This window comes from Stigmatopora nigra, chromosome 7 (genome assembly GCF_051989575.1).
Source record: "Stigmatopora nigra isolate UIUO_SnigA chromosome 7, RoL_Snig_1.1, whole genome shotgun sequence".
Classification (NCBI taxonomy): domain Eukaryota; kingdom Metazoa; phylum Chordata; class Actinopteri; order Syngnathiformes; family Syngnathidae; genus Stigmatopora; species Stigmatopora nigra.
The window spans coordinates 16042122-16052711 of NC_135514.1; the positions used below are offsets into that span (position 1 = coordinate 16042122).

At 50.9% G+C, this 10590-nt stretch overlaps 2 protein-coding genes across 3 annotated transcripts; both read right to left on the bottom strand.

Annotated features, from left to right (window-relative positions):
• Nucleotides 1–1497: 1497 nt before the first annotated feature.
• On the bottom strand, nt 1498–8377 carry otud7b (OTU deubiquitinase 7B). 2 transcript variants are annotated; one of them, XM_077721901.1, is made up of 11 exons: nt 8200–8377; nt 6233–6420; nt 5988–6116; nt 5566–5778; nt 5393–5494; nt 5191–5318; nt 4403–4679; nt 4183–4332; nt 3983–4097; nt 3009–3087; nt 1498–2770 (listed from the first exon to the last, which is right to left on the bottom strand). In XM_077721901.1, exons 2-11 carry the CDS (start codon nt 6315–6317, stop codon nt 1646–1648), a joined length of 2403 nt encoding a protein of 800 aa, XP_077578027.1. In that variant the 5' UTR covers nt 6318–6420; nt 8200–8377; the 3' UTR covers nt 1498–1645. The 2 variants fall into 2 exon arrangements, with proteins under 2 accessions (XP_077578027.1, XP_077578026.1); XM_077721900.1 differs by having other exon boundaries at nt 4174–4332.
• A 491-nt stretch (nt 8378–8868) lies between these two features.
• Nucleotides 8869–10406, bottom strand: rbm8a (RNA binding motif protein 8A). The gene is made up of 6 exons (XM_077720146.1): nt 10288–10406; nt 9980–10039; nt 9829–9906; nt 9367–9503; nt 9168–9304; nt 8869–9091 (listed from the first exon to the last, which is right to left on the bottom strand). The coding sequence occupies exons 1-6, from the start codon at nt 10346–10348 to the stop codon at nt 9043–9045; spliced, it is 522 nt and encodes a 173-aa protein (XP_077576272.1). The 5' UTR covers nt 10349–10406; the 3' UTR covers nt 8869–9042.
• Between the last annotated feature and the right edge of the window lie 184 nt (nt 10407–10590).

The window sequence follows — 10590 nt, forward strand, 5'->3', positions numbered from 1 at the left end:
TTGCGCTTTCCTTTTTTTTCGTACAAAATGCTCATCTTTGGAGTAGTCAAAAAAGAAAAAAAAAATGCACCCGAAACACACGGCAAACGCTCAAGTCGGGGGTTTGTCGCCTCCTGTTAGCGAGGCAGTGAACTGCACGCAAACTGATTTTTGTGCTTTCATTGTAGTGGTCCGTTTATTGTAGTTTTTATGTTATTTTTTGCGTAGCAAGCATCGTCTCCGACGCCTATTGGCTATGGGAAACTTTAAGCGTGTACACGCGAGGACACCTTTGGGAGGAAGCCAGGCCTTAAGTACGCAACAAGCGGAAAAGTGGACTCGCCGAAAACTCAATCTAGCGGTCCGGTCAAGTCCAACCAGGTAAGATCAGTGCAGAGACTTTTTTAAATGTGGGCTTAAGGTTTTTTGTTGGTTTGTTTGATTCTCATCGTACAAGAGGGCTAGCTCATTTTCCTTCGCCATGTTAACAACCCAAATGAGTACCCCATCGAGGTTTAAGGTCTGACTTGGAGACACCACAGATAACTTACATAAGGCTAGATGTCTATTTTTAACCAAAGGAGGGGGAAAAAAACAGTAAAAAAAAACTGAGAAAAAAACCAAAAACAAATTTGCATGCGTGGCCCGGTCATTTTCAACGCACTACAAAAAGGTTGGTGCTTGGTGGCCATCTTGGAACAGACTAAACAGACGTTCAAAGATGCTCTTAACTCGCACTTACTGACATATTTTGAAACAATTTGGTTTGGTTGGGAGAAAAATTAATAACAAGTATTTATTTTAAAAAAATAATCATTTATGGCAAACCATTGGTTTGAGAATGGAATTGTCTATTGTTGTTTCAAGTTACACACGCATTTTACTTTGAATGCTATAGGTGCAAAATGTCAAGCAAGACGGAGTCTCAATTTGTCGGCCATTTTGAGACAGGGCCGTCCTATTAGCATCACCTGGTCAACGGCGTATAAGCATCGGCGTATAAATGTCGAAAAGCAGTCAACAAACCGTGTCCTCAAATTAATTGTACGTAAAAGGCTTAACCGTGTCACTGATTAAACCATTGGCTGCCGCTAGACGCCTAAACCATTTGGACAGTCCTTACGTTTGAAAAGAAATGGATGTCAATGACGGCAGTTCAATCAAATCACCTATAGCCTGTTGCATGGCCTGGAATTTGTATTTCAATTGAATTCATTGAAATTTGGAATACACATTTTATTAATGTGTAAAAAATAAAATAAATGCTAGTGTGCTCGTAATATCAGAATTACTAATGTTTAAGTACTTTTACATGGCAAAAAATGGTCACTAAAGCCTTCAAAAAGCCCTGAAAAGGATTAAAAAAAAAATAAGGAAGATGAACCATTACATCTGTCCTGAATCCCAGCCACGTTAGTACAGTTTGTCATAAATCCAAATATTTGCAAATCCCTCCCAAAAAAAGAAGCGTATTTGAATGGCTCACCTTCGATGGCTTCTCTGACGCAAGATGGCCGCCCGTCATCTTCTGACGGTGGGACGCCAGTCCCGCCGTTTACATTCTTTCCAATAGGAGGCGACAGAGGACAGGACTCGACGCCCACGTTAGAAACGCAGTGCACTTTTGGGAGCGGGGGGAAGGGGGCGCTAGTCTTTTTCCTCCGGGTCAGAACCTCCGTGCGGGGACCCCCGTCTCCCTCTTCTCGCGGTAGCAGCGGGAGCAGTAGTCGCCCGTCTCGGGGTGTCCGTAGAATTTGCACTCGGGGCTCCGACACTGCGCCGACGGCGGGCCTGGGAGGGCGCCGGCGCTGCCCACCGAGTAGTGGCGCACCGGCGGCGGGAGCCCCTCCGACGGGTAGTCCGGCGGGATGAGCTCGGGCGGCTCCGCCTGGGCGGGGCAACGCCGCGGGAGCGTGGCGTACGCGGGGCGGGAGCCGCCGGCCAGCTGCCGGCGAGCCTCGGCCGCGTGCTCCAGGAGGGAGGGCCGCGGGATGGGCACCACGCCGGCGTACGCCGCCGGGCCCAGTAGGGCGGTCCCTTGGGGCGGCGGCGGGGGCGGAGCCGGCGGCGGCGCTCCCTGCGCCTTGCGCTCGGCCTCGCGCCGCTGCTCCTGCTCGGCCCGGAAGCGTTCCTCCACTTCGGTCAGGTAGCGTTGGATGCGGCGCTCCCGCTGCGGGTGCCGGTCGTCGGTGGTCAGCACGCCGGCAAAGACGAACTTCCTCTCGCCGTGCATGGCCGCCTTGAGGAGGCCCAGGCTGGCCTTCACCTCGGCGCCGTACTTGGAGACCTCGCCGCCGCCGCCGCCACTGCCGGATGAGGGCGAGCCCTTGCGGTGAGGGTCCTCCGGGGCGGGGGGCGAGCCCTTGTTGCCCGCGTCTCCCGGGGCGGCGGGCGAGACCTTGGCGGAGTCCTCCGGGGGCGGGACGAGGTCCTTGTCCGCCTTCTTTTTGAGGGGTCCGGCGCTCTCCTTCTTGCCGGCCATCAGCCCGCCCACGTTGCGCTTCAACTTGCTGCCCAGCGTCTTGCCGAAGCTGCCCAGTTTGTTGGCCACCGACTCGGCACGCTTCTTCTCCTTCTCTTTCTTGGCTTTGTCCTTGGAGTCTTTGGAGTCCTTGGAGTCCTTGGAGCCCTTGGCGCCGTCGGAGGAGGGGCCGTTCTTGGCAGAGTCTCCGCCCCCGCCGTTGGAGCCGCTGCCCACCGACTCCTTGTCGGACTCGCCCGAGTCCTGCGGCGTGCGGCCGTCCTCTCCGGCCGAGGCGGTGGGCGATTCGGGCTGGGCCAACGGCGCTTGCTGCGAGCGGGGAGAAAGCGGGAAGTAAAGATTCTATCTAAAATGGTCCGTCCCACATGAAATGGAGTTGACGTTAACGCGGCCCGCCCGCGGAGCGACCCCACCGGGTTTGATGCCCTTAATGTAGATGAACGAGTTCCTTATCGGCCACGACTGTTCGACAACGCCGCCTCGTGATATTTTTGCCCTTTCGGGAGACGCAAAAGTCCCCAGAAGGGCGTGCCCAGTGCGTACTCACCTCGCAGGGAAGCGGCAGCCAGCTGACGGTCATGTAGGTGTGCAGCATCTGGAGCTTGGCCTCCAGAGACAGCGCCACGCTGTCCACAAAAAAAAAGTCTCATGTCAACAACACACTACATACAAAGTTTGCATTTCACACCGGGGAAAAAAAAATCTTTTTGTGAGCCGCTCTCTAGTAGGAAGATTCGGCAAAGAGCTAGCTAGCTAGCTAGCTAGCTATCCACGGCTCATTTAGCACTTTCTCCAGTCAGTCGTAGCCACGACTTAGTCGACGTTAATCTGGTGAAGGAGTCTGGCTAATCTGGCCACGGGATCAGCCTGCCAAAATAGGAGCACACTACGAGGCGCGTCTACACGTCGTCTCGTCGCCCAATCCAGCTAGCTAGCGCTTTTCCTCCCGTGGCCAAAAATTCACAAGAGAGGTCCGCATTTTGGATCAAAGATAAATAATATTAAATAAAATAGTGTGCTCCTGGCCAACAGGCCAAAGAACCTAAAAAGAGGCGGACTTTATAGTTCGGAAAACGCGGCGCTGTGGTGGGTGACGTAAGCCACAAGTGTCAAAGTGGCGGCCTAGGGGCCAAATCCGGCCCGCCGCATCATTTTGTGCGGCCCGAGAAAGTCAATGATGAGTTCCCACTTTCTGTTTTAGGATCAAATTTAAATGATAAGATATAGATGTGTATTAAATTTCCTGATTTTGCCCCTTTTAAATCAATCATTGTCATTTTTAATACATTTTTTGGTGTTTTTAGTTCAAAATCACTTTGTAAAATCGACAATTATATTTAAAAAATGCTAAAATAGACATTGTTTTAGATCTATAGAAAATTGAATATTCAGAGCTTTTAATCCATTTGTATAAAAAAAATCTAAATATTCTATCTAAAATGGTCCACGTAAAATGGAGTTGACGTTAATGCGCCCCGCCAAGCAACCCGACCGAGTCTGACATAAGATAACGTTTGGTACCTTCCGAGCATCATGTTGTTGGCGTCGTCCTTTCCCCACTCCCAGTCTTTCCCCGGATCCACGGCAAAGTGCAGGGGCAGCATTTTGTGCTCCGAGTCGGTCAGCGGGATCACCACTGTGGATCAGGAGAAAGAAAAAAATGGGAGGAGTTTAGCCGGCGTCTCCCCCGAAAGGACGCCGGCCTCACTCACCTGACTCACCTCGCTCGGCCGAGCCGTCCTTCTGCTCCATGGGCACCAAGGCCGAAAAGTGCGCCTGGTCGTAAGCCAGCACCAGCGGCGAGCGATGGCACTCGCCGCACGCCGCCTCCAGCGGGAGGTAGATGCCGCCGAAAGGAATGGGGGCGAAGGCTGACGGGGGACAGACAGGAGGTGAGGGGAATAAAGGAGACGGGAGGTCCCGGCGAGAAGGAGGCCACACCTTCTCCTCCAGAGTCCCTGAGCACGGTGTCGGCCACCACCACGATGGGGCGCTTGAGGACGTGCGCCAGGACAAAGACGTGGAACTCCTCCAGGCTCTCGTAGACGGGCTCGTCCGACGACTCGCCGGCGCCCCCGCCGTTGTTGCCGCTTCCGCCGCCGCCTCCATCGCCGTTGGCCAGGTGGGCGCCGTAGCCCAGGCGCGGCTCGCTGGACGCCAGCTTCAGCAGCTCCTTCCACTCCTTCTGCCACTCGTCCTCGCTGTAGACCAAGCCCGACTGGCGCCGTCCAATGTGACCCGCAAAAAAAGAAAACAAAAAAAGAGGACCTCCGTGTTACAAACTCAATCATTTGGAGATCAAAGCTAACCCAACAAAAATGTGTTATATGATTTTTTTTTCCCATTCATTTTGTGAGCCACTTATCCTCACAAGTGTGGCAAAAGGGGGCTGGACCCAAGTATCTACGGGCATTGGCCAATCACAAGTCATTATAGCTGGAGCCAACCCAGAGTGCTAAATTAGCCTAGCACGCATGTTTTGGGGATTTGCCAGGCAAAAAAAGGTGATTTTTTTTTACACCAAAATGTGGAATTATTATCAGTAAACTTTTAACGTGCCTTAGTTTTTAACCAACGACTTTGTACCGGTGTCGTCGCCATCGTTGCCAGTAAACGGCGGAAAGACGCAAAGGCCCGACCGGCTCGACCTGCGCCGCCGACCTTTTGACATTTTTTGTGGTTTGGCGTGGACGCCGGCGCGGAAACGGAAGACAAACTTTTTGCGGCACCTCTTTGTTCTGCTGGGTCAGCTGCCACCTCCAGCGCCGCCTCAGGGCCTCCCGCTCCTCGCCGCCGTCCATCTGCCGGTGGAGCGCCTTACGCAGCGACAGGTCGCGGTCGTGGCAGCCCCACATCCCTAAAAAAAAAAAAAAAAAAAGTTCAGCGGCGGCGGTCCAAACAGACGGCAAGTGTCACGAAATGTAGACCCACCCAGCGAGGCGGCGTGCAAGAGGCAGTTTCCGTCGCCCGTGGTGGTCAGCGGTAACAGGCTCTGGCAGGCGGGAACCACTTTGGTCCACCAATTGAGACGTCCTGTCGAGTCCAAGGCGTTACCATCGGTCGGGGAAGGCGGACGAAGGAGTGGCGCCCGGCCGTTCACCCACCGGCGTGCTCCAACGCCACCATCATGGACTTCTCGATCAAGTCCCGCTCGCTGACCCGAAAGTCGTCCTGGTAGGCGCTCAGGTCCGGCAGCTGGAAGGTGTACTCGGGGGTGTTGAGCAGGCGCTCCTCCGCCAAAGCGGCGGCGGCGGCATCGTCGTCCATCTCGCCGTCGCCGTCCCCCGCCATTGCAGCGCGCTTGTCGTTGCCTCCTCCTGGGGAAAAGTGGAAATACACACGTCAAAATAACATCAAAAAAAATAATTTTAAAAAGTCCCCAAAATGCAAATAAAGACCAATCAATTCAATTCAAATTCATAAAAAAACAGGTGAAACAAATGATTAAGGACATGAATTGACCAAATTAATGTTCTCATGAATAGAATCTAAAAAAAAAAAAAAAAAAGTTTGTGCCCTTACTCACCTTGCGCCGTGGGGTCATCCGGTCCCGGGCGCCTTCTCTCCCGAGGGAGGGCGTAGGTCACGCTCCCGCCGCGCACCTGTCGCAGCTTTTCAAAGTCGCTCAGGGCGGCGCTCAGGTCCCAATTCTTGCCTGGGACACAAACAAAACAAACACACAAAAAAACACCCACGGAAGCACCGAGCCAGTGAGCGACGGAGAGTCAGAGTCGGAGCCGAACGAGCCGAACGAGCCAAACGACTCACTACCTTCCAGCAGGTCTCTGGCTAACCCCGGCTCGGCTCCCGTCGACTGGACGAAGCTGGATAGGACGGCGTCCATATCCACGGTCATGTGATCATGAATTCGGGTGGCGGCCGGCCGCCGGCCAGAGACGGACACACACACACAAAAAAGGAAATAAAAAAAACAACAACAAAAAATGTGGACGTCAGGCCTGCAAAGACAAGAGAAAAGTTTCGTCAGGATCTATTAGCTCGATGCTAACACAGGCTAAGAAACCTCATAGACGGGCTAACAATTAGCATCGGCGCCCAAAATGAACTCATGGCCAGACTGCTATTGACATGTCCAATTCAAAGAAGCAGTGGACGGTGATCGGACGAACGTGGCGGCAAATAAGGGAACGTTTTGGGCCAAAAACAACGGGAGAACTAGTTTTGGCCGAGTTGGACGGCTTTGGACGTCCACAAAGGCGGTTTGGCACCTCGGCGCATAGCGACCATTCCGGCGGCTCCTCCAACCTGCCGAGCGACTCCTTAACCTCGCCTGCTAATTAAAAGACAAAGGCGTGGAATCGTTTCTTTCCCCGTGATATTTGCAATTCGATTCCAACCCATTTTTTTCCACTGGATCAACCGGGCCAATTTGTCCGCGTTTGAGTGACACGCGTCAAAACTGAAAGCAAATTCCGTGGCTCTTTTTGACCAGAAAGATTGACCTCATTCGAGCGAAAATTGGCATGACGTGATCCAAAATGAATGAGGAATGCTCAAAAAATTATTTTCAAAAAAAAAAATACTCAAAATCAATTGAACAAAAATATAAAGAGAGTAACCCCGGAGTTTCCCAAAATGTACAAGAAGCGATTTAAAATCAAAAGGAAGTGATTAGTATGTAACCTAGTGGACCGAGGCAAAATAAAGTATTGACTGAGTCTTAAATCATCTAAATTAATAAGGAGAAAACAAAAGAGAAAGCAACCCCGAAGCAGTTGCAAGCGGCCATTGTGCGGGTGGCGACACGGCGTCAGCCACGGACGGGCCAGCGACTGACGTAATCCAGATTTAAGACACTTGACTGTCTGTCTTGTTTGTATGTTTGGGGCTGGCGGCACTAAAACAACTTCATCCCGCCTCCTTTTTAATGATGGCCAATTGCCGTTCAACAAAGTTTTTCTTTCTTGGACGTGAAAAGAAAATCACGCCATGTCATCATTCGGTCAGCAGTGTGGCAAGCCATCGCCAAATTTCTATGGCATATATTGTTTGGAAAATATGTGCTTCATTAGCCCCGCCCCGTCCAAACGGATTTGACTTGTGGTGCCGTCAATGGCACGGAGACACCAGCCGTCATTTCCATTCAGTGAAATTCATGTCTATCATTGTCAATGGCGTCCAAGGACCCGAAAAGGTGAATCAAAACAGTGTATTTCTGTGTTTAGTTTCATTCATTGACTGCAATTCTTTTTAACCACACATAACAACAACTAATACCATGAATAAACATACCATTGCCAACATCATAATGGTCAAAAACAGCCATGATTCAAGGCCTTGACTTTTGAATAGCTGTCCACTCTCACTGAAATGATTCATATGAACGTGGGACGTCCGAATGAATTGGACGTCTGGACCCGTCAAGTACATTTACGATATAACATTAAATTCCGTTAAAAGGTCACCAGTTGTTTGACGTTATTAACTTCCTGTGAGTATTCCAAGTGATAATAAGTTAAGGCGTGGGGAAAAAAAATGTCATTTTTTAAAGCACACCCGATTCGTCTATCGCAGTCAATGGCACTCAAGGAGTTAAACGCGTGGACGTGAATGTGGTCGCAAGTTGGAAACTTGGAAAGCCGTCCGACCACGTCCAATTCCACCCCCACGTATCGAATGTTTTAACCGAGGTAATGTTGCGGCAACTTGACGGCTGAGGCTAATCGGCGGCTAGCGTTAGCCGTTAGCTAAGCGAGAGCTTGTCACTTGCTTGTTACCTGGAGGCGCTCCGCGGTTGTTTTCATCCTTTCATCCCGTGCTCCGACGTCCCCCTTCTCGGTGGGAAAGTGACCGAGGCTAACTTTCAAGCATATTGTCGTGGCGGAAGTGAGCGTAAAATCCCCAAGCCGGACCATCAGCCACAAAGTAATTTCCACTCCACTTACAACAACAACGTCAACCGACTCTGGGAGCCCGCCTCTGTCGCCATGGGGCCAATCACAGAAGGGAACGTTTCCCGGTGACACCGAGACGAACCAGTGAGCGAACGACTGGCGTTTTAATCGACCTCGTGTTTGGCCATTGGGGACGAGAGTCGGCAGAAAGAGTGGCCGTTGATTGGCTGGCCGATTAAAAGGGGGCCGAAAGGTGCACTTCCGAGGCCGGTCTAAGAGCGGGGATATTACGCAAACAGGCTAGACTGTGAAACGAGCAGGTGGTAAGTGGTGGCCATCTTGCGACAGTGTTCCAGAGAGCACAGAACGCCCCTAAATAGATTTCATTAATCAAAGTGGTCTTAATTTTGGACGGATTGACAAAAACAATCCACATTATCGGGCTGGAGTTTTATCGATATTTTGAAGCATATGGACTTTAAAAAATATAGCGACAAAGCATTATTCATTCACAAAGCAATCAGAATATAAAATAAAAAATCCACCCACGCATTATTCTTAGTAAAACTTTTAATTTTGCTCGAAAGTCATGTAAAACAAAAACACGTTGCCACAGTAAAATGCAAAAAACAACTAAACGATTTTCATCGGAAATGAGGACACGAGGGGCCAGAACCAAAAACGGCCGTGTGAAGTCACCATAGCACAAATTGTACACAGAGAAATTTATCGACGTCGCCTGTCGGGGCTCCTGCTGCGTCGCCGCCCGCCGGTCCTGCGAACAAAAGGTGCGGCGATGAGGCCGGTGCCAGGCCGGTTCGTTTCGGCGTCCGGCGGAAACGGCCGCTCACCTGCGCCTGCTCTTGGGGGGGCCGCGGACAAAGCCCCAGTCCACGCTGATGGGCTGGCCCATCATGTCCTGCCCGTTGAGGCCCTCCATGGCGGCCTGGGCCTCTTTGTAGGTCTCGTACTCCACCAGGGCGTACCCCTGAGGGGGGCGCAGATTTTGCTCACAACTGTCCAGTGACGACGGGCAGACCGGGGACTCACCTTGAGGTATCCCGTCCTGCGATCCAGGTTGAGGTGCAGGTTCTTGATCTCTCCAAACTCAGAGAACTTGTCGTGGATGTCCTCCTCTGTGGCTTCCTCGTGGACGCCCGTCACAAACAGGATCCAGCCCTCTACGGCTAGCGTTGGAGGAGCGAAACAAGTCGACGGTCAATATTTACATTGGTATTCGACTATTTATTTTCCCCTAGCGGGAGACAAAAGGACAGTTGTCCCTTTGTTTATAGCTCAATGTCTTCCATTGACTTGGATAGATGTCCAATCTATTTGAAGTAGGAGTCTGGCAGCAAATGAACATTCCCACTTTCAAAGAATTAGATGTCTATTATTGCTGAATAACACGTCCTCGTATCATTTAATTTCAAATAAAGATCACTGGACGGCAACCGATTGGACGTCTATCAACGTCAATGGCACACAGACTTAATTTCACATCCAACTCACATCTCTGAGGCCCTGGCTCATCTCCATCCTGCTCCACGGTGTCAAAGTCTTCCTTCATGCGAGATCTGGCACCTTCATCTACCGATAAGAACGAAAAGTGAGCCCTCCATTATTTTGCCTGTGCATCAATTCCTGGTCGTTTTCCACTTACCGGAGCCGAAACCTCGGCCTTTCCTCCTTTTGGCTTTCTCCTTTAGCTTATGGATGCTTTCTGTGTGGGAAAAAATAACAAGAGTTACCCCACTTGCTTAAACGCAACACGAATGAAGTTAAATGATGAACAAAAAGATCGTTGGTAGCGCGTTGTTAGCATGTTAGCGTTGTTAGCGCGGGCCTTCTACCGCACACTCGACGAGTCACTTCACGCAGGGCGTTTTACTCCACTACAAAAGCTACTTCAAATTGAAATGTAAGTTTAACTAGGCTTTGCTTGTAAGGGGACACAGAAATGTGAATTACCATCCTCATCCATAGGAAAATCCTCGCCTCCGGCTTCGAGAAGTTCCAGTACGTCCGCCATGTTGACTGCGAGTGAAGGCGAGCGAGGCACAGCGCATGTCTTCTTAGTTGTGACGTGACTAAGCGAAAACAGGAAGTTATGTGCGAATTCAAGTGGGCTATGTGCTCTCGATCTCCCCCTGGTGACGCTCTACCGCAAGTGGTCCGTATAAAATTATTTGATATTATGTATTTGGATGATCTCAACAATGTAAAAGAGACTTTTAAGCAATTTTGCCTTACCATTGTCGCGGGAAGTTCAGA

Coding starts and splice junctions, on each gene's coding strand:
- rbm8a (XM_077720146.1), bottom strand. CDS start 10,348: ATGGCGGACGTACTGGAACTTCTCGAAGCCGGAGGCGAGGATTTTCCT. Junction 10,040..10,287: donor TTTTCCTATGGATGAGGATG/GTAATTCACATT, acceptor TTTCCCACACAG/AAAGCATCCATAAGCTAAAG. Junction 9,305..9,366: donor GCAGGACGGGATACCTCAAG/GTGAGTCCCCGG, acceptor CGCCCCCCTCAG/GGGTACGCCCTGGTGGAGTA.
- otud7b (XM_077721900.1), bottom strand. CDS start 6,317: ATGACCGTGGATATGGACGCCGTCCTATCCAGCTTCGTCCAGTCGACG. Junction 6,117..6,232: donor AGCCAGAGACCTGCTGGAAG/GTAGTGAGTCGT, acceptor TTTGTGTCCCAG/GCAAGAATTGGGACCTGAGC. Junction 3,088..3,982: donor AACAACATGATGCTCGGAAG/GTACCAAACGTT, acceptor TTTTGTGGACAG/CGTGGCGCTGTCTCTGGAGG.